The sequence below is a fragment of the Oncorhynchus masou genome, unplaced genomic scaffold (assembly GCF_036934945.1).
Source record: "Oncorhynchus masou masou isolate Uvic2021 unplaced genomic scaffold, UVic_Omas_1.1 unplaced_scaffold_908, whole genome shotgun sequence".
NCBI lineage: Eukaryota > Metazoa > Chordata > Actinopteri > Salmoniformes > Salmonidae > Oncorhynchus > Oncorhynchus masou.
The window spans coordinates 140145-166696 of NW_027015556.1; the positions used below are offsets into that span (position 1 = coordinate 140145).

Genomic DNA, 26552 nt, shown 5'->3' on the forward strand with positions numbered 1-26552 from the left:
TACTGACATGTAGTCAAATACTGACATGTAGTCATATACTGACATGTAGTCATATACTGACATGTAGTCATACTGACATGTAGTCATATACTGACATGTAGTCATATACTGACATGTAGTCATATTGACATGTAGTCATGTTGACATGTAGTCATATATTGACATGTAGTCTTATACTGACATGTAGTCATATACTGACATGTAGTCATATACTGACATGTAGTCATATACTGACATGTAGTCATATACTGACATGTAGTCATGTTGACATGTAGTCATATATTGACATGTAGTCATATTGACATGTAGTCATACTGACATGTAGTCTTATACTGACATGTAGTCTTATACTGACATGTAGTCATATATTGACACGTAGTCATACTGACATGTAGTCATATTGACATGTAGTCATATACTGACATGTAGTCATATACTGACATGTAGTCATATGCTGACATGTAGTCATATGCTGACATGTAGTCATATACTGACATGTAGTCATATACTGACATGTAGTCATGCTGACATGTAGTCAAATACTGACATGTAGTCATACTGACATGTAGTCATATATTGACATGTAGTCATATACTGACATGTAGTCATATATTGACATGTAGTCATATACTGACATGTAGTCACACTGACATGTAGTCACATTGACATGTAGTCACACTGACATATAGTCATATACTGACATGTAGTCACATTGACATGTAGTCACATTGACATGTAGTCACATTGACATGTAGTCATACACTGACATGTAGTCACACTGACATGTAGTCTTATATTGACATGAAGTCATATACTGACATGTAGTCACACTGACATGTAGTCACACTGACATGTAGTCACACTGACATGTAGTCATATACTGACATGTAGTCATATACTGACATGTAGTCATATTGACATGTAGTCATATTGACATGTAGTCACACTGACATGTAGTCACACTGACATGTAGTCTTATACTGACATGTAGTCTTATACTGACATGTAGTCATATTGACATGTAGTCTTATTGACATGTAGTCATATACTGACATGTAGTCATATTGACATGTAGTCACACTGACATGTAGTCTTATACTGACATGTAGTCATATACTGACATGTAGTCACACTGACATGTAGTCACACTACATGTAGTCTGACATGTAGTCATATACTGACATGTAGTCATATTGACATGTAGTCATATTGACATGTAGTCATATTGACATGTAGTCACACTGACATGTAGTGACATGTACATACTGACATGTAGTCTTATACTGACATGTAGTCTATTGACATGTAGTCATATTGACATGTAGTCATATACATGTAGTCATACTGACATGTAGTCATATTGACATGTAGTCATATACTGACATGTAGTCATTGACATGTAGTCTTACTTGACATGTAGTCATACATGTACATGACATGTAGTCACACTGACATGTAGTCTTATACTGACATGTAGTCATATACTGACATGTAGTCATATACTGACATGTAGTCATGCTGACATGTAGTCTTATTGACATGTAGTCTTATTGACATGTAGTCATATACTGACATGTAGTCATATACTGACATGTAGTCTTATTGACATGTTGTCTTACTGACATGTAGTCATACTGCCATGTAGTCATATACTGACATGTAGTCATACTGACATGTAGTCTTATTGACATGTAGTCATATACTGACAGGTAGTCATACTGACATGTAGTCATATTGACATGTAGTCTTATTGACATGTAGTCTTATTGACATGTTGTCTCCTCTCTATCAGGTGCGTGTGGACAGTGGCATCCAAGAAGGAAGTGACATCAGTATCTACTATGACCCAATGATCTCCAAGGTCAGCTACTGTGTGTGTCAAACTGCCCAACACAATCACATTGCCCTTTCCAATATGTTTTACTGATCTATAATGTGAATGTCCCTCTGTGCTCGCCGTAGCTGGTGACCTATGGCGATACGCGCGCTGAAGCCCTGCAGAGGATGGAGGCGGCTCTCGATAACTACGTCATCAGAGGTAAGACTCACTCACTCACTTCACTCCACTCACTCCACTCATTCCACTCACTCCACTCTCTCACTCACTACACTCTCTCACTCACACACTCTCTCACTCTCACACTCTCTCACTCACACACTCTCTCACTCACACACTCTCTCACTCACACACTCTCTCACTCACACACTCTCTCACTCACACACTCTCTCACTCACACACTCTCTCTCACACACTCTCTCACTCTCACTCACACACTCTCACTCACACTCTCTCACTCACTCACTCACTCACTCACTCACTCACTCCACTCACTACACTCACTACACTCTCTCACTCACACACTCTCTCACTCACACTCACTCACTCACTCACTCACTCACTACACTCACTACACTCACTACACTCACTACACTCACTACACTCACTACACTCACTCACTCACTCTCACTCACACACTCTCTCACTCACACACACTCACTCACTCACTCACTCACTCACTCACTCACTCACTCACTCACTCTGTGTTGGGTGTTAGAGCTTTCTGGAAGCATCTTCAGTACCTCAAGACTCTGACATTTTCTGTATAGCTACACACATGTAGAGGTTCTAATCTCTACCTGTCTCTCTGTTGTTCCTGTGTGTGTGTGACTGTCCAGGGATCTGATCTCTACCTGTCTCTCTGTTGTTCCTGTGTGTGTGACTGTCCAGGGGTCTGATCTCACCTGTCTCTCTGTTGTTCCTGTGTGTGTGACTGTCCAGGGATCTGATCTCTACCACTCTGTCTGTTGTTCCTGTGTGTGTGACTGTCCAGGGATCTGATCTCTACCTGTCTGTTGTTCTGTGTGTTCCTTCTGTGTCTCTCTGTGTTCCTGTGTGTGACTGTCCAGGTGTCTGATCTCTACCTGTCTCTCTGTTGTTCCTGTGTGTGTGACTGTCCAGGGGTCTGATCTCTACCTGTCTCTCTGTTGTTCCTGTGTGTGTGACTGTCCAGGGATCTGATCTCTACCTGTCTCTCTGTGTTCCTGTGTGTGTGTGACTGTCCAGGTTCTGATCTCTACCTGTCTCTCTGTTGTTCCTGTGTGTGTGTGACTGTCCAGGGATCTGATCTCTACCTGTCTCTCTGTTGTTCCTGTGTGTGTGACTGTCCAGGTGTGACCCACAACATCCCCCTGCTCAGAGAGATCATCACCCACCCTCGCTTCATCTCTGGTGACATCACCACTAACTTCCTGCCAGAGGAATACCCAGAGGGGTTCAAAGGTCACCAGCTGACCTCCGAGGGTCGCAGGGAGCTCGTCGCCGCCGCAGCCGCTCTCTACGTCTCCGCACAGCTCCGCTCCCAGAGGTTCCTGGGTAATCTCAGGTACATTAAACCCATTCAAATAACTGTGGGAACTTCTTGTAAGAATTGGTGCTGGAACAGCACATAGATGAAGCACCATCTTGGTCAGGTTGATGCTGTAAAAGATCTTTAAAAGATTTAACCCGGGGCGGCAGGGTAGCCTAGTGGTTAGAGCATTGGACAAGTAACCGAAAGGTTGTAAATTCAAATCCCCGAGCTGACAAGGTACAAATCTGTCGTTCTGCCCCTGAACAGGCAGTTAACCCACTGTTCCCAGGCCGTCATTGAAATTAAGAATTTGTTCTTAACTGACTTGCCTGGTTAAATAAAGGTAAAATTAAAAACAGAGAGGAGGTAAAAACACCAAGAGGTTCTAGTTGACATCAGAAAGAGCTAAAGCTCTCGTTGTTCCTCATGTGTTAATTATTGTGCTGTTTCACTGTGTCTGAATGTCCATTGTCTGTTTTTACAGAGGTTATTATTGTGTTGTGTGTTTAAACCAGTGTTTTACATGTTCCATTGTTTTGTAGCACCGGCTCAGTCCTGCAATATGTCACCAGTTAACAGAGCTGTATCCTAGCGTGGTGTAGCAGTCTGCTGGTCAAACTGTTAGACTTGATTCTCTCTGTCAGCCCTGCCATCTGTCTAAACATCTGGCCACATTTTCTTCTTTCTTTTTCGGATCGTTTCCTTTCGTTGTTCATGAACCGCCGGGGGTCGGTCTTTGTAGTTGCAGTCAGTGGTAGAGGACCCCTCCCTCCCTCCCTCCCTCCCTCCCTCCCCCTCCCTCCCTCCCTCCCTCCCTCCCTCCCTCCCTCCCTCCCTCCCTCCCCCTCCCTCCCTCCCTCCCTCCCTCCCTCCCTCCCTCCCTCCCTCCCTCCCTCCCTCCCTCCCTCTCTATCTCTCTCCTCTCTCTTTCTATCTCTCTTGCTCTCTTGCTCTCTTTCTCCCTCCCTCCCTCCTCTCTCTCCTCCTCCTCCCTCTCCCCTGTCTCCTCCCTCCCTCTCTCCCCCTCCCTCCCTCCCTCCCTCCCTCTCCCTCTCTCTCTATCTCTCTCCTTTCTCTCTTCTCCTCCTCCCTCCCTCACCCCTCCTGTCTCCTCCCTCCCTCTCCCCTCCCTCTCTCCCTCCCTCCCTCCCTCTCTATCCCTCTTCTCTTTCTCTTTCTCTTCTCTCTTTCTCTCTCTCTCTTCTCCTCCTCCTCCCTCACCCCTCCTGTCTCCTCCCTCTCTCTCAGAGCAGGGATACACCAGACAGATCCTTCTACAGTGGAGTGTTCCAAAGAGCATGACCAGTAAAGCCTCAACACTATAGTTAGCCATCAACATCTTATAAACATTTATATCTTTTGAATTTCTGGTTCAAAAGCTAAACTTGTATGTTTTGGAGCTGTTGATTATGTTAATTTTTACATTACATTTACATTTAAGTCATAATTTATACCCTTCTGCTCATTTCAAGTGTCTTTGTTCATAAAAGTTGTATTAGGAAGGTTGACTGAGAGGTCAGCTGGCTGTGATCTCCTTGGTTCAGTAACAGAGCAGCAGACTGGTCTCTGGTGTCGGGAGAGAGAGGAGGCAGCTGTCAGTCAGTGGAGGAGCTGACTCTGTTTATACAGCTTCCTCTGACCCTCAGAGAATAGCTCTCTGAGACTGATACTAATGGGAAAGGTGTGTGTGTGTGTGTGTGTGTGTGTTTCAGGGTGTCCACCACCCCCCAGGAGCAGAGGCAGTGGGAGCTGTGTGTGGAGTTGGAGAAGGGAAGCCACAAGGTTGCTGTGTCACGCTCTGGATCTACGTTCACTGTGAGCGACACACACACACACACACACACACACACACACACACACACACACACACACACACACACACACACACACACACACACACAGTGGGGCCCGAAATTATTGACACCCTTGATAAAGATGAGCAAAAAACTGTATAAGGTAAATCATTTAAATACTGAGATCTATTTTATGCAACAAAAGGGGAATTTCTATTATTTTATACTAATATAATTACTCAAAGAAAGACATTTTGTTTAACAAGTTATTTTTGTTTCTCTCAAAGGTGGGGATCAACATTATTGACCCCCCCCCCCCCCAATACTTCACCTTGCGAGGATAACAGTAACGAGCCTTTCTCTAAAATGTTTCAGGAGAACACATTAGGAGGGATCTTGGACCGTTCCTTCATACACAATCCTTCCAGATCATTGTTATCCTTCGTCTGGGCTTATCAACTGCCCTCTTCAATTCAAAACCACAGGGGTTTCAATGGGGTTCAGGTCCGGAGACTGACATTGCCATTTCAGAATGTTGATTCTTGTTGCCAATTAACAATTTCTGTGTGTTTTTTGATGTGTGCTTGGGGTTATTGTCTTTGCTGGTGACTAAGTGTCAGCCTCCTGGCAGAGACAACCAGGTCTTTAGCTGAAAGGTCCTGCTACTGGGTCGAGTTCATGATGCCGTTGACCTTATGAACAAGGGCCTCAGGACCAGTGGAAGTAAAATAGCCCCATAACATCAACGACCCACCACCATGTTGTACTGTAGGGAGGGGGTTCTTTCTGGTCATACTGTAGGGAGGGGTTCTTCTCATTTAGTCTCCAAACCCACCACCATGTTGTACTGTAGGGAGGGGGTTATTTCTGGTCATTTAGACTCCAAACCCACCACCATGTTGTACTGTAGGGAGGGGGTTCTTTCTGGTCATTTAGACTCCAAACCCACCACCATGTTGTACTGTAGGGAGGGGGGTTCTTTCTGGTCATTTAGTCTCCAAACCCACCACCATGTTGTACTGTAGGGAGGGGGTTCTTTCTGGTCATTTAGACTCCAAACCCACCACCATGTTGTACTGTAGGGAGGGGGGTTCTTTCTGGTCATTTAGACTCCAAACCCACCACCATGTTGTACTGTAGGGAGGGGGTTCTTTCTGGTCATTTAGACTCCAAACCCACCACCATGTTGTACTGTAGGGAGGGGGTTCTTTCTGGTCCTTTAGACTCCAAACCCACCACCATGTTGTACTGTCATTTAGGTTGTACTGTAGGGGGGGGTTCTTTCTGGTCATTTAGACTCCAAACCCACCACCATGTTGTACTGTAGGGAGGGGGGTTCTTTCTGGTCATTTAGACTCCAAACCCACCACCATGTTGTACTGTAGGGAGGGGGGTTCTTTCTGGTCATTTAGACTCCAAACCCACCACCATGTTGTACTGTAGGGAGGGGGGTTCTTTCTGATCCTTTAGACTCCAAACCCACCACCATGTTGTACTGTAGGGAGGGGGTTCTTTCTGGTCATTTAGACTCCAAACCCACCACCATGTTGTACTGTAGGGAGGGGGTTCTTTCTGGTCATTTAGACTCCAAACCCACCACCATGTTGTACTGTAGGGAGGGGGGTTCTTTCTGGTCATTTAGACTCCAAACCCACCACCATGTTGTACTGTAGGGAGGGGGTTCTCTCTGATCATTTAGACTCCAAACCCACCACTGGTGCACCTGGACCAAGAGCTCTGTCTTCATGTCATCCAACATGTATGTAAACTCCTGGATTTTCCTGAACTACATTGACACTGGGATTGGAAACGGCGCTTTGGTCAGATGACATGAACATAAAGCTCTTTGGCCACGCCCACCACTGGTGGGTTTGTGTCGAAATGACAATTCAGAATCAGAAAATAACCTTTAGTCTCCGGACCTGAACCCCATTGAAACCCCTGTGGTTTTGAATTGAAGAGGGCAGTTGATAAGCCCAGACGAAGGATATCAATGATCTGGAAGGATTGTGTATGGAGGAACGGTCCAAGATCCCTCCTAATGTGTTCTCCTGAAACATTTTAGAGAAAGGCTCGTTACTCTTATCCTCGCAAGGTGAAGTCTTGAAAACAGAGGTGTCAATCATCTTGACCCCTACCTTTTAGAGATTAAAAAAATACTTGTTAATTTAAAAAAACTATTGTATTAGTATAAAATGACATACTTTTCCCATTTATTTGAGCAAACAATATAGCTCAGTATTTGAGTTATATGTTTTATATAGTCACTTTTTGCTGATCATTTATCATGGTGTCAATCATTTGGGACCCCACGATATATCCCTGTGGTTTGTTAGAGAGAATTAAGGCAGTCGGCCCTTCTCCCTGTGAGGGGGCTTGAATGGAGCTGAGGTCCAGGTGGTGAGGGGGGGGAGGGGTTGTCCTGGCCGACAGACATCACTCGGTGGCTGGGTGTTTAGACACCTGCAGTCCCTGGTCTGGTGGGTTGTTTTCCTTGAACCATGATAACATGTGCTCCTAATCAGCCTCTCCTGGTCACCCAGAACCACTGAACCACACATCAAACTAGGGGCCAGTACCCCCCAGGAGAGGAACGACCGGTGCTGGGTACTGTCTCCTTTCCCTGGTCCTCTCCTCTAGTAGTGGATACTGGGTCTCTCCCTGGTCCTCTCCTCTAGTAGTGGATACTGGGTCTCTCCCTGGTCCTCTAGTAGTGGATACTGGGTCTCTCCCTGGTCCTCTCCTCTAGTAGTGGATACTGGGTCTCTCCCTGGTCCTCTAGTAGTGGATACTGGGTCTCTCCCTGGTCCTCTAGTAGTGGATACTGGGTCTCTCCCTGGTCCTCTAGTAGTGGATACTGGGTCTCTCCCTGGTCCTCTCTAGTAGTGGATACTGGGTCTCTCCCTGGTCCTCTAGTAGTGGATACTGGGTCTCTCCCTGGTCCTCTAGTAGTGGATACTGGGTCTCTCCCTGGTCCTCTAGTAGTGGATACTGGGTCTCTCCCTGGTCCTCTAGTAGTGGATACTGGGTCTCTCCCTGGTCCTCTAGTAGTGGATACTGGGTCTCTCCCTGGTCCTCTCCTCTAGTAGTGGATACTGGGTCTCTCCCTGGTCCTCTCCTCTAGTAGTGGATACTGGGTCTCTCCCTGGTCCTCTAGTAGTGGATACTGGGTCTCTCCCTGGTCCTCTAGTAGTGGATACTGGGTCTCTCCCTGGTCCTCTAGTAGTGGATACTGGGTCTCTCCCTGGTCCTCTAGTAGTGGATACTGGGTCTCTCCCTGGTCCTCTAGTAGTGGATACTGGGTCTCTCCCTGGTCCTCTAGTAGTGGATACTGGGTCTCTCCCTGGTCCTCTAGTAGTGGATACTGGGTGTCTCCCTGGTCCTCTAGTAGTGGATACTGGGTGTCTCCCTGGTCCTCTAGTAGTGGATACTGGGTGTCTCCTCTGCCCAACAGTACTATCTGATGCTGTTATTTTCCCAAGTGGTTCTCCTCCTTCTGTCAGGCTGCAGACTGTCTCTTCCAGCATATCAAACTGCAGTCTCTCCACATGGGAAGCAAACGTCTTGTATCAGAATAATAAGTAGAGTGTAGTAATGGAATGACTCTCTGGCCCCCCTGGCAGGTGGAGGTGGATGGAGTTTCGGTGGAGGTTAGTGGAGAGTGGAACCTGGCCTCAGCCCTGCTGCCTGTCACCATCAACAGAACCCCCAGGGTTCTACAGTGTCTGTCTAGAGATGCAGGAGGAGACATCACTCTACAGTACCTGGGCACACAGGTGAGTCACATTCACCAGAAGGAAGGAGAGGTATGAATCTTGTGTCTTAGTGGTCGTGTGTATGTTTTTCATGTAGGTACACATTTAGTAACGTTCCCTCTGTCTGTCGATCCAAGTCATCGTCAGGTGTTCTCCCTGGTCCCCGCCGTAGTGGATACATCCCCATCCAGCCTAGTCCCAGACCCCCAATACCCCCCAGACCCCCAATACCCCCAGACCCCAATACCCCCCAGACCCCCAATACCCCCAGACCCCCAATACCCCCCCCAGACCCACAATACCCCCCTGACCCCCCTCTAATACCCCCCCAGACCCCCAATACCCCTAGTACCCCCATACCCCCCTGACCCCCAATACCCCCCCAGACCCCCAATACCCCCCTGACCCCCAATACCCCCCCAGACCCCCACACTACACATAATGTCAGGAAGAGAAGACCATCCGTTATGTATCAGAGGCTTTGAAAGGAGCCAGCTATAAACAGCTCTGTGCTGCTCACACCCTGGGAGGGGGGGGGGGGTGGCTTTGAACGCAGGCTGGCTTTGAACGCAGGCTCCACAGGAACTTGTCACGGGGCGACATCACTTCCCTTTCCTCCTTTAGGGACCTGGGGCTGGGCCGTGGGGGTCTGATCGGGCATGGGGGTTGGGAGGAGGTTGATGAGTGGCTCAGTAAGTACCTCTGTCCTGTCCCCTACTGCGTCAGCTGGAGGATTCTGTCTTTGTGTTGGAGAGGAGGAGACACCCCTGCTGAGCTGCTTCCAGGCTTCCTCTCCTGAGGACATGGAAGACCACTGTGTCCCCCTGTATCCCTTAGCTCGCACTCCTCCTGGGTATGCTCTAGTCTAGCGCATCCTGGGTATGTTCTAGTCCACCTCATCCTGTGTATGTTCTCGTCTAGCTCATCCTGTGTATGTTCTAGTCTAGCTCATCCTGTGTATGTTCTAGTCTAGCTCATCCTGTGTATGTTCTAGTCTAGCTCATCCTGGGTATGTTCTAGTCTAGCTCATCCTGTGTATGTTCTAGTCTAGCTCATCCTGTGTATGTTCTAGTCTAGCTCATCCTGTGTATGTTCTAGTCTAGCTCATCCTGTGTATGTTCTAGTCTAGCTCATCCTGGGTATGTTCTAGTCTAGCTCATCCTGTGTATGTTCTAGTCTAGCTCATCCTGGGTATGTTCTAGTCTAGCTCATCCTGTGTATGTTCTTGTCGAGCTCATCCTGGGTATGTTCTAGTCTAGCTCATCCTGTGTATGTTCTAGTCTAGCTCATCCTGGGTATGTTCTCGTCGAGCTCATCCTGTGTATGTTCTAGTCTAGCTCATCCTGGGTATGTTCTCGTCTAGCTCATCCTGTGTATGTTCTAGTCTAGCTCATCCTGTGTATGTTCTAGTCTAGCTCATCCTGGGTATGTTCTAGTCTAGCTCATCCTGTGTATGTTCTTGTCGAGCTCATCCTGGGTATGTTCTAGTCTAGCTCATCCTGTGTATGTTCTAGTCTAGCTCATCCTGGGTATGTTCTAGTCTAGCTCATCCTGTGTATGTTCTTGTCGAGCTCATCCTGGGTATGTTCTAGTCTAGCTCATCCTGTGTATGTTCTAGTCTAGCTCATCCTGGGTATGTTCTAGTCTAGCTCATCCTGGGTATGTTCTAGTCTAGCTCATCTAGTGGATACTGGGTATGTTCTAGTCTAGCTCATCCTGTGTATGTTCTAGTCTAGCTCATCCTGTGTATGTTCTAGTCTAGCTCATCCTGTGTATGTTCTAGTCTAGCTCATCCTGTGTATGTTCTTGTCGAGCTCATCCTGGGTATGTTCTAGTCTAGCTCATCCTGGGTATGTTCTAGTCTAGCTCATCCTGGGTATGTTCTAGTCTAGCTCATCCTGGGTATGTTCTAGTCTAGCTCATCCTGGGTATGTTCTAGTTTAGCTCATCCTGTGTATGTTCTCGTCGAGCTCATCCTGGGTATGTTCTCGTCTAGCTCATCCTGGGTATGTTCTAGTCTAGCTCATCCTGTGTATGTTCTCGTCTAGCTCATCCTGTGTATGTTCTAGTCTAGCTCATCCTGGGTATGTTCTAGTCTAGCTCATCCTGGGTATGTTCTAGTCTAGCTCATCCTGGGTATGTTCTAGTCTAGCTCATCCTGTGTATGTTCTAGTCTAGCTCATCCTGTGTATGTTCTAGTCTAGCTCATCCTGTGTATGTTCTTGTCGAGCTCATCCTGGGTATGTTCTAGTCTAGCTCATCCTGGGTATGTTCTAGTCTAGCTCATCCTGGGTATGTTCTAGTCTAGCTCATCCTGGGTATGTTCTAGTCTAGCTCATCCTGGGTATGTTCTAGTTTAGCTCATCCTGGGTATGTTCTAGTCTAGCTCATCCTGGGTATGTTCTAGTCTAGCTCATCCTGGGTATGTTCTAGTCTAGCTCATCCTGGGTATGTTCTAGTCTAGCTCATCCTGTGTATGTTCTTGTCTAGCTCATCCTGGGTATGTTCTAGTCTAGCTCATCCTGTGTATGTTCTAGTCTAGCTCATCTTGGGTATGTTCTAGTCTAGCTCATCCTGGGTATGTTCTAGTCTATCTGGGGACATGGAGTCCCTCAGTAGTACAGGGTTCAATAACATCAATAACCATCTGGAAAAGAAGCCAGACGTCGGTCTCCTGTTGTCCTCCAGGCCTGGAGTTGAATAGACCTTTAGTACGGCTGGTTACAGAACAACACCTAGTTACCAGGCTGGTTTCAGAACAACACCTAGTTACCAGGCTGGTTACAGACCAACACCTAGTTACCAGGCTGGTTACAGAACAACACCTAGTTACCAGGCTGGTTACAGAACAACACCTAGTTACCAGGCTGGTTTCAGAACAACACCTAGTTACCAGGATGGTTACAGAACAACACCTAGTTACCAGGCTGGTTACAGAACAACACCTAGTTACCAGGCTGGTTACAGACCAACACCTAGTTACCAGGCTGGTTACAGACCAACACCTAGTTACCAGGCTGGTTACAGAACAACACCTAGTTACCAGGCTGGTTACAGAACAACACCTAGTTACCAGGCTGGTTACAGAACAACACCTAGTTACCAGGCTGGTTACAGAACAACACCTAGTTACCAGGCTGGTTACAGAACAACACCTAGTTACCAGGCTGGTTACAGAACAACACCTAGTTACCAGGCTGGTTACAGAACAACACCTAGTTACCAGGCTGGTTACAGAACAACACCTAGTTACCAGGCTGGTTACAGAACAACACCTAGTTACCAGGCTGGTTTCAGAACAACACCTAGTTACCAGGCTGGTTACAGAACAACACGTAGTTACCAGGCTGGTTACAGAACAACACCTAGTTACCAGGCTGGTTACAGACCAACACCTAGTTACCAGGCTGGTTACAGACCAACACCTAGTTACCAGGCTGGTTACAGACCAACACCTAGTTACCAGGCTGGTTACAGACCAACACCTAGTTACCAGGCTGGTTACAGAACAACACCTAGTTACCAGGCTGGTTACAGAACAACACCTAGTTACCAGGATGGTTACAGACCAACACCTAGTTACCAGGCTGGTTACAGAACAACACCTAGTTACCAGGCTGGTTACAGACCAACACCTAGTTACCAGGCTGGTTACAGACCAACACCTAGTTACCAGGCTGGTTACAGAACAACACCTAGTTACCAGGCTGGTTACAGACCAACACCTAGTTACCAGGCTGGTTACAGAACAACACCTAGTTACCAGGCTGGTTACAGAACAACACCTAGTTACCAGGCTGGTTACAGAACAACACCTAGTTACCAGGCTGGTTACAGACCAACACCTAGTTACCAGGCTGGTTACAGACCAACACCTAGTTACCAGGCTGGTTACAGAACAACACCTAGTTACCAGGCTGGTTACAGACCAACACCTAGTTACCAGGCTGGTTACAGACCAACACCTAGTTACCAGGCTGGTTACAGAACAACACCTAGTTACCAGGCTGGTTACAGAACAACACCTAGTTAACCTGGTTGGTTGACCTGTATCTGAACTGAGGTGACAGTCAACGGGGGCCATATGAGGGCTGTTAGGTACTGTTGTTTCCTGGGAAGAAATCCTGTCGAAGCCTGCATTTCCCCAGGCCATCCCAACGCTCCCATTCCCCACACTCCTGAAGCTCCGGATTACAGCCCTGATTTATGAGTCCAGCTTGGTTTTCCAACAAGGGATTGTCGGCCTTGGGAAGCAATGGCTGTTTGTTCGGGGGTGTCCTTTGGGGGTACCCCGGCCAGGGGGTATTTTAGTCACTTTGATGGTGTTTGTGAAGAGGATGACCTGTCGTGTGTGTGTGTGTGTGTGTGTGTGTGTGTGTGTGTGCGCCCGCTAAATACAGTCTTATGAGGGCAGGGTTCCAGGGGTGAGGAAGGTAAACAGACAAGGATGTATGAGGTCATTAACATGGTGGGTGGCTTCCTAATGTTATTGTACTGTGACCTTCATATACAGGTCAGTGACTGGGACCCTCTACTGGTAGTGTGACTGGGACCCGCTACTGGTAGTGTGACTGGGACCCGCTACTAGCAGTGTGACTGGGACCCGCTACTAGCAGTGTGACTGGGACCCGCTACTAGCAGTGTGACTGGGACCGGCTACTAGCAGTGTGACTGGGACCTGCTACTAGCAGTGTGACTGGGACCTGCTACTGGCAGTGTGACTGGGACCGGCTACTGGCAGTGTGACTGGGACCGGCTACTGGCAGTGTGACTGGGACCGGCTACTGGCAGTGTGACTGGGACCGGCTACTGGCAGTGTGACTGGGACCGGCTACTAGCAGTGTGACTGGGACCGGCTACTGGCAGTGTGACTGGGACCGGCTACTGGCAGTGTGACTGGGACCGGCTACTGGCAGTGTGACTGGGACCGGCTACTGGCAGTGTGACTGGGACCGGCTACTGGCAGTGTGACTGGGACCGGCTACTGGCAGTGTGACTGGGACCGGCTACTAGCAGTGTGACTGGGACCGGCTACTAGCAGTGTGACTGGGACCCGCTACTAGCAGTGTGACTGGGACCAGCTACTAGCAGTGTGACTGGGACCTACCAAGTCAACCAGGACAATGTCCCCCTAGTCTAGACCAGTGTTAAGCCAGGACAATGCCCCACCTAGTCTAGACCAGTGTTTACCAGGACAATGCCCCACCTAGTCTAGACCAGTGTTAAGCCAGGACAATGCCGCCCCTAATCTAGACCAGTGTTAAGCCAGGACAATGCCCCACCTAGTCTAGACCAGTGTTAAGCCAGGACAATGCCCCACCTAGTCTAGACCAGTGTTAATCCAGGACAATGTCCCCCCCCGTCTATACCAGTGTTAAGCCAGGACAATGCACCCCACCCCCCTGGTCTAGACCAGTGTTAAGCCAGGACAATGCCCCCCTGGTCTAGACCAGTGTTAAGACAGGACAATGCCCCCCCTTGTCTAGACCAGTGTTAAGCCAGGACAATGCTCCCCCCAGTCTAGACCAGTGTTAAGCCAGGACAATGCCCCCAGACCGTTGGCTGTTATATTTATTAGGCCTGCTGCTTCGTGAAGTTTCAACTCTTAACGAGGGAGAAACCAGCCACTCAGTGCTAGCTATGTATAAGACATAAATTAGCCTAATGAGCTAATTAAAGGATTGGCATAGTTACATTGGTTACAGAAATAGCCTGATGAATGAACCCACTGGCTGTAATGCAGTAGTAGCAGTAATGCAGTAGTAGCAGTAGTATTGATTCACTTAGCCAGGGACATCGACCGACACAAATAATGTTGGGTGCTGCCACCCGGTGGACCCAAGGAGAACAGCATCAACAGAATAGGAGTTTCAGAATAATCAATGTGGAGTGTTGTTCGTCTTTATTTTTCTTTCATTAGTTTTACAACATGGGCCTACTTTGTGGACTTGTATATGTAATGAATTGATAACTGTGAATTGACCCCCGACCTCTGTCTCTTGTGTGTTCAGTTTAAGGTGCGTGTTCTCAGTCAGCTGGTATCCACGCTGAGCGCTCACATGCCTGAGAAGGTTCCAGAAGACACCAGCAGCATCCTGCGTTCTCCGATGCCTGGCTCCGTGGTCGCCGTGTCTGTCAAACCTGGAGACGTGGTAAGAACGTGCATGTTACTTAGAATCCACATGGATCCGAGACACTGGTACGTAGAGCACCCTGAACAGAGCGGTAGCATCATGCCTGGTACGTAGAGCATCCTGAACAGAGCGGTAGCATCATGCCTGGTACGTAGAGTACCCTGAACAGAGAGGTAGCATCATGCCTGGTACGTAGAGCATTCTGAACAGAGCGGTAGCATCATGCCTGGTATGTAGAGTACCCTGAACAGAGCGGTAGCATCATGCCTGGTACGTAGAGCACCCTGAACAGAGAGGTAGCGTCATGCCTGGTACGTAGAGCATCCTGAACAGAGCGGTAGCATCATGCCTGGTACGTAGAGCATCCCGAACAGAGAGGTAGCATCATGCCTGGTACGTAGAGCATCCTGAACAGAGAGGTAGCATCATGCCTGGTACGTAGAGCACCCTGAACAGAGCGGTAGCGTCATGCCTGGTACGTAGAGCATCCTAAACAGAGCGGTAGCATCATGCCTGGTACGTAGAGCACCCTGAACAGAGCGGTAGCGTCATGCCTGGTACGTAGAGCATCCTGAACAGAGTGGTAGCATCATGCCTGGTACGTAGAGCATCCTGAACAGAGAGGTAGCATCATGCCTGGTACGTAGAGCACCCTGAACAGAGCGGTAGCGTCATGCCTGGTACGTAGAGCACCCTGAACAGAACGGTAGCATCATGCCTGGTACGTAGAGCATCCCGAACAGAGAGGTAGCATCATGCCTGGTACGTAGAGCATCCTGAACAGAGTGGTAGCATCATGCCTGGTACGTAGAGCATCCTGAACAGAGCGGTAGCATCATGCCTGGTACGTAGAGCATCCTAAACAGAGCGGTAGCGTCATGCCTGGTACGTAGAGCATCCGGAACAGAGCGGTAGCATCATGCCTGGTACGTAGAGCATCCTGAACAGAGTGGTAGCATCATGCCTGGTACGTAGAGCATCCTGAACAGAGCGGTAGCATCATGCCTGGTACGTAGAGCATCCGGAACAGAGCGGTAGCATCATGCCTGGTACGTAGAGCATCCTGAACAGAGCGGTAGCGTCATGCCTGGTACGTAGAGCATCCTGAACAGAGTGGTAGCATCATGCCTGGTACGTAGAGCACCCTGAACAGAGCGGTAGCATCATGCCTGGTACGTAGAGCATCCGGAACAGAGTGGTAGCATCATGCCTGGTACGTAGAGCATCCTGAACAGAGCGGTAGCGTCATGCCTGGTACGTAGAGCATCCTGAACAGAGCGGTAGCATCATGCCTGGTACGTAGAGCACCCTGAACAGAGCGGTAGCATCATGCCTGGTACGTAGAGCACCCTGAACAGAGTGGTAGCGTCATGCCTGGTACGTAGAGCATCCTGAACAGAGCGGTAGCATCATGCCTGGTACGTAGAGCATCCAGAACATAGTGGTAGCATCATGTCTGGTACGTAGAGCATCCTGAACAGAGTGGTAGCATCATGCCTGGTACGTAGAGCACCCTGAACAGAGAGGTAGCATCATGCCTGGTACGTAGAGCATCCTGAACAGAGCGGTAGCGTCATGCCTGGTACGTAGAGCATCATGAACAGAGTGGTAGCATCATGCCTGGTACGTAGAGCATCCTGAACAGAACGGTAGCATCATGCCTGGTACGTAGAGCATCCAGAACAGAGCGGTAGCATCATGCCTGGTACGTAGAGCATCCTGAACAGAGTGGTAGCATCATGCCTGGTACGTAGAGCACCCTGAACAGAGCGGTAGCGTCATGCCTGGTACGTAGAGCATCCCGAACAGAGCGGTAGCGTCATGCCTGGTACGTAGAGCATCCTGAACAGAGAGGCAGCATCATGCCTGGTACGTAGAGCATCCTGAACAGAGAGGCAGCATCATGCCTGGTACGTAGAGCACCCTGAACAGAGCGGTAGCATCATGCCTGGTACGTAGAGCACCCTGAACAGAGCGGTAGCATCATGCCTGGTACGTAGAGCATCCCGAACAGAGCGGTAGCGTCATGCCTGGTACGTAGAGCATCCTGAACAGAGAGGCAGCATCATGCCTGGTACGTAGAGCACCCTGAACAGAGCGGTAGCATCATGCCTGGTACGTAGAGAATCCTGAACAGAGCGGTAGCATCATGCCTGGTACGTAGAGCACCCTGAACAGAGTGGTAGCGTCATGCCTGGTACGTAGAGCATCCTGAACAGAGTGGTAGCATCATGCCTGGTACGTAGAGCACCCTGAACAGAGAGGTAGCATCATGCCTGGTGCGTAGAGCATCCTGAACAGAGCGGTAGCATCATGCCTGGTACGTAGAGCATCCTGAACAGAGCGGTAGCATCATGCCTGGTACGTAGAGCACCCTGAACAGAGAGGTAGCATCATGCCTGGTACGTAGAGCATCCTGAACAGAGCGGTAGCATCATGCCTGGTACGTAGAGCACCCTGAACAGAGCGGTAGCGTCATGCCTGGTACGTAGAGCACCCTGAACAGAGCGGTAGCGTCATGCCTGGTACGTAGAGCACCCTGAACAGAGCGGTAGCATCATGCCTGGTACGTAGAGAATCCTGAACAGAGCGGTAGCATCATGCCTGGTACGTAGAGCACCCTGAACAGAGTGGTAGCATCATGCCTGGTACGTAGAGCATCCTGAACAGAGCGGTAGCATCATGCCTGGTACGTAGAGCATCCTGAACAGAGCGGTAGCGTCATGCCTGCTACGTAGAGCACCCTGAACAGAGCGGTAGCATCATGCCTGGTACGTAGAGCATCCTGAACAGAGCGGTAGCATCATGCCTGGTACGTAGAGCATCCTGAACAGAGCGGTAGCATCATGCCTGGTACGTAGAGCATCCTGAACAGAGCGGTAGCATCATGCCTGGTACGTAGAGCATCCTGAACAGAGCGGTAGCATCATGCCTGGTACGTAGAGCATCCTGAACAGAGCGGTAGCATGGCTTTGTCTGTCAAGCCTGGAGATGATGTGGTAAGGACATGTTACATGTTAAACACATACATGTTGCTGCTGGATATTAGTTGTTACATGTTACACACATGTTGCTGGATATTAGTTGTTACATGTTACATCCATGTTGTTGCTGGATATTAGTTGTTACATGTTACATCCATGTTGTTGCTGGATATTAGTTGTTACATGTTACATCCATGTTGTTGCTGGATATTAGTTATTACATGTTACATCCATGTTGTTGCTGGATATTAGTTGTTACATGTTACATCCATGTTGTTGCTGGATATTAGTTGTTACATGTTACATACATGTTGCTGCTGGATATTAGTTGTTACATCCATGTTGTTGCTGGATATTAGTTTCGCCGCCTCATCCATCAATGATTTAACCTTGTAAATCAGCACTCAATGATGGAGATGGAATGCTGGTTTATCAATATTGCATGTGGCGTCTGGCGCCAGTTAATGCATCTGTCTGTCTGTCTGTCTGTCTGTCTGTCTGTCTGTCTGTCTGTCTGTCTGTCTGTCTGTGTGGAGAGTCAATGCATCTGTCTGTCTGTCTGTCTGTCTGTCTGTCTGTCTGTGTGGAGTGAGTCAATGCATCTGTCTGTCTGTCTGTGTGGAGTGAGTCAATGCATCTGTCTGTCTGTCTGTGTGGAGTGAGTCAATGCGTCTGTCTGTCTGTGTGGAGTGAGTCAATGCATCTGTCTGTCTGTCTGTGTGGAGTGAGTCAATGCGTCTGTCTGTCTGTCTGTGTGGAGTGAGTCAATGCATCTGTCTGTCTGTCTGTGTGGAGTGAGTCAATGCGTCTGTCTGTCTGTCTGTGTGGAGTGAGTCAATGCATCTGTCTGTCTGTCTGTGTGGAGTGAGTCAATGCGTCTGTCTGTCTGTCTGTGTGGAGTGAGTCAATGCATCTGTCTGTCTGTCTGTCTGTGTGGAGTGAGTCAATGCGTCTGTCTGTCTGTCTGTGTGGAGTGAGTCAATGCGTCTGTCTGTCTGTGTGGAGTGAGTCATGCTATAGACGCTACATCGTTGTATGTCGTAATGATGTATTGTTGTTGTTCCCCAGGTGGCTGAAGGCCAGGAGATCTGTGTGATCGAGGCCATGAAGATGCAGAACAGCTTGATTGCTGCTAAAGCTGCCAAGGTAAGGCCAATGGACCCCCCCATTACACTACCCTACACTACAACACATTACCCCCCCCCCCCATTACCCTAACCTACACTACAACACATTACCCCCCCATTACACTAACCTACACTACAACACATTACCCCCCCATTACACTAACCTAGACTACAACACATTACCACCCCCCATTACACTAACCTACACTACAACACATTACCCCCCCATTACACTAACCTAGACTACAACACATTACCACCCCCCATTACACTAACCTACACTACAACACATTACCCCCCATTACACTAACCTACACTACAACACATTACCACCTCCCCCATTACACTAACCTACACTACAATACATTACCCCCCATTACACTACCCTACACTACAACACATTACCCCCCCATTACACTACCCTACACTACAACACATTACCCCCCCATTACACTAACCTACACTACAACACATTACCCCCCATTACACTACCCTACACTACAACACATTACCACCCCCCATTACACTAACCTACACTACAACACATTACCCCCCATTACACTAACCTACACTACAACACATTACCACACCCCCATTACACTAACCTACACTACAACACATTACCCCCCATTACACTAACCTACACTACAACACATTACCACCCCCCCATTACACTAACCTACACTACAACACATTACCACCCCCCATTACACTAACCTACACAACACATTACCACCCCCCATTACCCTAACCTACACTACAACACGTTACCACCCCCCCCATTACACAAACCTACACTACAACACGTTACCACCCCCCCATTACACTAACCTACACAACACATTACCACCTCCCCATTACCCTAACCTACACTACAACGCATTACCACCCCCCATTACCCTAACCTACACTACAACACATTACCACCCCCATTACACTAACCTACACTACAACACATTACCCCCCATTACACTAACCTACACTACAACACATTCCCCCCCCATTACACTAACCTACACTACAACACATTACCACCCCCCCATTACCCTAACCTACACTACAACACATTACCACCCCCCATTACACTAACCTACACTACAACGCATTACCACCCCCCATTACCCTAACCTACACTACAACACATTACCACCCCCCATTACACTAACCTACACTACAACACATTACCACCCCTCATTACCCTAACCTACACTACAACACATTACCACCACCCCCCCATTACCCTAACCTACACTACAACACATTACCACCCCCCATTACACTAACCTACACTACAACACATTACCACCCCCATTACACTAACCTACACTACAACACATTACCACCCCCCATTACCCTAACCTACACTACAACACATTACCCCCCATTACCCTAACCTACACTACAACACATTACCACCCCCCATTACCCTAACCTACACTACAACACATTACCACCCCCCATTATACTAACCTACACTACAACACATTACCACCCCCCCATTACCCTAACCTACACTACAACACATTACCCCCCCATTACACTAACACACACTTCTACATTGCTACACACACTAGTACATTACCGCACACACTACACATTACTACATGACCACACACACTCTACTACATGACCACACACACTCTACTACATTACCACACACACTCTACTACCATAACACTCACACTCCACTACATTACCACACTCTACCGCATTACCGCACACTGCTGCATTACCACACCCTGCTGCATTGCCCCCCCCACACACACACTACTGCATTACCACACACACTACTGCATTACCACACTACTGCATTGCCACGCACTGCTGCATTACCACACACACACACACACACACTACTGCATTACCACACACACACACACACACACACACACACACACACACACACACACACACACACACACACACACTACTGCATTACCACACACACACACACTACTGCATTACCACACACACTACTGCATTACCACACACACACACACTACTGCATTACCACACACACTACTGCATTACCACACACACACACACACACCCACACTACTGCATTACCACACACACACACACACACACTACTGCATTACCACACACTAAATGACTTTCCTCTACACATCACCACAGTCAGACGGCTAGTTTCTATGACAACAGACCTTTCTGTTCTTCCCTCCCAGGTGAAGAGTGTCCACTGTAAAGCAGGAGAGACGGTTGGAGAGGGAGACCTTCTGGTCCAACTGGAGTAGGATCTAACCTACGACCTCTAACCTCTGTCCTCCCACTTCTGACCTCGCTCGCCAGGGAATGGCTTCGAAGTCCGGTTGAAGGAATTCTGGGACAAAGGAATGAACAGGATACTAGTAGACTAGATGGACCGTTCCCCAGTCTGTCCTTGTTGTTTTGTTCTGATGTTTTGGTCTTCCTGTGGTACTAGTAGGCTACACTCTCCAGTATTGGCTTCTGGGATTCGCTCGTTCTAGGAATTTTCCACTGAAAAAAACTGAAAAACAAGATGGACGCTGTGGACCTGTTTTAGTGCCTTCAACCTCTGAAAGGAGCATTGTCCTTTTAAATATGACGAATACTGTATATATCACTCAGCTACACTAATCATGTGTAATGTACTTCCTCACTAGCCGGGTCTCAGATCTGTTTGTGCCTTTTTGCCAGGACGTCTGGGACCAGGCTATCGCCTCTCATTTCAATGTAATGAAATACTTGTGTATCAGAGTTTAGAAACCTGGTTATAGTAAACCGCTACTCTCTTAGGTGGAGTTACGTTTGACTTTTTAAAGGGTGTGTCTCAACCCCAATTTCAGCCTTTGTCCAACCCCTTGACATTGTAAAGAAAAAAATGCATTCAGGTGAGAAGTTGTGGATGGGGGGGGACTTGCACATAAATATTCATTTTGGGGGTGGGTAAATGTAGTTGTACCTGATCCCAACACTCTCTCACTGGGGGGGGGGGACTTGCTCATAAATATTCATTTTTGGGGCGGGTAAATGTAGTTGTACCTGATCCCAACACACTCTCACTGGGGGGGACTTGCTCATAAATATTAATTTTGGGGGCAGGTAAATGTAGTTGTACCTGATCCCAACACTCTCTCACTGGGGGACTTGCTCATAAATATTCATTTTGGGGGCGGGTAAATGTAGTTGTACCTGATCCCAACACTCTCTCACTGGGGGGACTTGCTCATAAATATTCATTTTGGGGGTGGGTAAATGTAGTTGTACCTGATCCCAACACACTCTCACTGGGGGGACTTGCTCATAAATATTAATTTTGGGGGCAGGTAAATGTAGTTGTACCTGATCCCAACACTCTCTCACTGGGGGGGACTTGCTCATAAATATTCATTTTGGGGGTGGGTAAATGTAGTTGTACCTGATCCCAACACTCTCTCACTGGGGGGGGACTTGCTCATAAATATTCATTTTGGGGGCGGATAAATGTAGTTGTACCTGATCCCAACACTCTCTCACTGGGGGGGACTTGCTCATAAATATTCATTTTGGGGGCGGGTAAATGTAGTTGTACCTGATCCCAACACTCTCTCACTGGGGGGGACTTGCTCATAAATATTCATTTTGGGGGCGGGTAAATGTAGTTGTACCTGATCCCAACACTCTCTCACTGGAGTATACTTACCAGTAGTCCACTGACACGCTCTGATAATAAAATGATGTGCATCGCGAGCAAATACGTTTCTGGAAAGTTAGCTCACAGTTGTTATGTGCTGACTTCCTGACATCTATTGCCACTTGCAGTGTAAGTTCAAATCCCTTATGGGCGGGGGGATAGTTGAAATGTGGACTCATATTTACTGCGGTATTGTGTTGGGAGGAAAGTGCGATCATCACCTAGTAAATGAAGGGGCTCAACTCAACCAAACCGCATTGCAGTATTTACGCAGTATCTCTTTTTTCCAATGGTCAAATGAACACAGACTGAGGGCCTCCCGGGTGGCGCAGTGGTTAAGCTGTGCCATCAGATACTCTGGGTTCGCCAGGAGGTCCGTGGAGCGACGCACAATTGGCCTAGTGTCGTCCGGTTTAGGGCGGGCTTGGTCGGTAGGGATGTCCTTGTCTCATCGCGCACCAGCGACTCCTGTGGCGGGCCGGGCGCAGTGCGCGCTAACCAAGGTTGCCAGGGGCACGGTGTTTCCTCCGAAACATTGGTGCGGCTGGCTTCCGGGTTGGATACCAGCCGCACCAATGTGTCGGAGGAAACACTGTGTGTATCGGAGGACGCATGACTTTCAACCTTCGTCTTTCCTGAGCCCGTACCGGAGGTGTAGCGATAAGACAAGATAGTAGCTACTACAACAATTGGATACCATGAAATTGGGGAGAAAAAGGGGTACTGTATGAAAACCAACAACTACCAGGGCGACCCCTCTCACAGGTATGCTTTCACTTTTCAGAATTAGAAGTGTGTGTGTTCACGGGATGAATATAGGAAATAAAGGATTTGAAGAAAACATCTATCTTCCCCAGTTGGGATTAGAACTCACAACCATTGAACTATGAGCCAACTGTAGCAGACTGCTCCACCAATCAGTCAAGTTAACATGACCACTGTCATCTCTTTCTTGTTACAATGGATGTAGCTGCGAATACAGTTGAAGTCGGAAGTTTACACACACCTTCGACAAATACATTATAACTCAGTTTTTTACAATTCTTGACATTTAATCCTAGTAAAAATTCCCTGTTTTTGGTCAGTTAGGATCACCACTTTATTTTAAGAATATGAAATGTCAGAATAATAGTAGAGTGATTTATTTCAGCTTTTATTTCTTTCATCACATTCTCAGTGGGTCAGAAGTTTACATACACTCAATTAGTATTTGGTAGCATTGCCTTTAAATTGTTTAACTTGGGTCAAACTCGTCAGGTAGCCTTCCACAAGTTGGGTGAATTTTGTCCCATTCCTCCTGACAGAGCTGGTGTAACTGAGTCAGGTTTGCAGGCCTCATTGCTTGCACAAGCCTTTTCAGTTCTGCCCACACATTTTCTTTTGAATTGAGGTCAGGGCTTTGTGATGTCCACTCCAATACCTTGACTTTGTTGTCCTTAAGCCATTTTCCCACAACTTTGGGAATATGCTTGGGGTCATTGTCCATTTGCAACTTCCTGACTGATGTCTTGAGATGTTGCTTCAATATATCCACATAACTTTCCTCCCTCATGATGCCATCTATTTTGTGAAGTGCAACAGTCCGTCCCGCAGCAAAGCACCCCCACAACATGATGCTGCCACCCCCGTGCTTCATGGTTGTGGTAGTGTTCTTCGGCTTGCAAGCCTCCCCCTTTTTCCTCCAAACATAACGATGGTCATTATGTCCAAACAGTTTGTATTGTTGTTTCATCAGACCAGAGGACATTTCTCCAGAAAGTACGATCTTTGTCCCCATGTGCAGTTGCAAACCTTAGTCTGCCTTTTTTATGGTGGTTTTGGAGCAGTGGATTCTTCCTTGCTGAGTGGCCTTTCAGGTTGTGTCGATACAGGACTCGTTTTGATTGATTGATTTGCACTTTTCGCACTAAAGTACGTTCATCTCTAGGAGACAGAACATGTCTCCTTCCTGAGCGGTATGATGACTACACTGTCCCATGGTGTTTATACTTGCGTACTATTGTTTGTACAGATGAATGTGGTACCTTCAGGCGTTTGGAAATTGCTCCCAAGGATGAACCAGACTTGTGGAGGTCTACAATTTCTTTTGATTTCCCCATGATGTCAAGCAAAGAGGCACTGAGTTTGAAGGTAGGCCTTGAAATATATCCACAGGTACACCTCCAATTGACTCAAATGATGTCAATTAGCCTATCAAAAGCTTCTAAAGCCATGACACCATTTTCTGGAATTTTCCAAGCTGTTTAAAGGCACAGTCAACTTAGTGTCGTAAACGTCTGACCTACTGGAATTGTAATACAGTGAATTATAAGTGAAATAATCTGTCTGTAAACAATTGTTGGAAAAATGACTTGTGTCCTGCACAAAGTAGATGTCCTAACCGACTTGCCAAAACTATAGTTTGTTAACACAAAATGTGTGGAGTGGTTGAAAAACGAGTTTTAATGACTCCAACCTAATTGTATGTAAACTTCCGACTTCAACTGTATATACGTGTCATTTGTATTTTTTCTTGGTATACCAGATTGATGTGTATGAAACGGTAAGCTAAAACGTTGAATTTGGTCATGGGCGGGTATGTGCCTTCACTGCCTTTTGTATGTTGTGTCGCGTCAGTAAGGAAGGAAGCATCATGCTAAATATATTGGCCCACTCCACAACCTGCATCTAGAAGGGAGTGGATTTCATACTGAACCCCTCCCTTTGATGCTGTAGGGGGCGCCGCTACATCACCATGTCAATGGTAGAGTTGAACCACTTGGGACAAGGAGCTAGATTTAATACAAAAAGACCTGAATATATCACTTTTGCAACAAACTGTCAAAATGAAGACCAGGATTGCCGTGGTTCACTATAACTCAGCCTAAAACATCCTGTTTTTTGTCTTGAAAGTTACTCTTTAAATACTGTGGGGAATGGTAGAGGGGTTGGCCATACTGTGGGGACTGGTAGAGGGGCTGTGGGACTGGTAGAGGGGTTGGGGGTACTGTGGGGACTGGTAGAGGGGTTGGACTTACTGTAGGGACTGGTAGAGGGGTTGGCCGTACTGTGGGGACTGGTAGAGGGGCTGGACGTACTGTAGGGACTGGTAGAGGGATGTACTGTAGGGACTGGTAGAGAGACGTACTGTAGGGACTGGTAGAGGGGCTGGACGTACTGCAGGGACTGGTAGAGGGACGTACTGTAGGGACTGGTAGAGGGACGTACTGTAGGGACTGGTAGAGGGACGTACTGTAGGGACTGGTAGAGGGACGTACTGTAGGGACTGGTAGAGGGACGTACTGTAGGGAATGGTTGAGGGACGTACTGTGGGGACTGGTAGAGGGACTGGACGTACTGTGGGGACTGGTAGAGGGACTGGACGTACTGTGGGGACTGGTAGAGGGACTGGACGTACTGTGGGGACTGGTAGAGGGACTGGACGTACTGTGGGGACTGGTAGAGGGACTGGACGTACTGTAGGGACTGGTAGAGGGACTGGACGTACTGTAGGGACTGGTAGAGGGACTGGACGTACTGTAGGGACTGGTAGAGGGACGTACTGTAGGGACTGGTAGAGGGGTTGGACTTACTGTAGGGACTGGTAGAGGGACGTACGGTAGGGACTGGTAGAGGGGTTGGCCGTACTGTCGGGACTGGTAGAGGGGCTGGACGTACTGTAGGGACTGGTAGAGGGACGTACTGTAGGGACTGGTAGAGGGACGTACTGTGGGGACTGGTAGAGGGACGTACTGTGGGGACTGGTAGAGGGGCA

At 48.0% G+C, this 26552-nt stretch overlaps 1 protein-coding gene across 1 annotated transcript in view; it reads left to right on the forward strand.

Moving 5' to 3' along the window:
- pcca (propionyl-CoA carboxylase subunit alpha) overlaps window positions 1-21926 on the forward strand; it is a 55303-nt gene extending 33377 nt beyond the window's left edge. Inside the window, exons 15-22 of the mRNA XM_064964093.1 lie at window positions 1793-1861; window positions 1963-2038; window positions 3170-3383; window positions 5063-5165; window positions 8767-8919; window positions 14910-15050; window positions 19085-19162; window positions 21330-21926. Of these exons, the coding sequence (XP_064820165.1) occupies window positions 1793-1861; window positions 1963-2038; window positions 3170-3383; window positions 5063-5165; window positions 8767-8919; window positions 14910-15050; window positions 19085-19162; window positions 21330-21398 (903 nt within the window). The 3' untranslated portion in view covers window positions 21399-21926. The remainder of the gene's footprint in view (window positions 1-1792; window positions 1862-1962; window positions 2039-3169; window positions 3384-5062; window positions 5166-8766; window positions 8920-14909; window positions 15051-19084; window positions 19163-21329) is intronic.
- Window positions 21927-26552: the final 4626 nt, after the last annotated feature.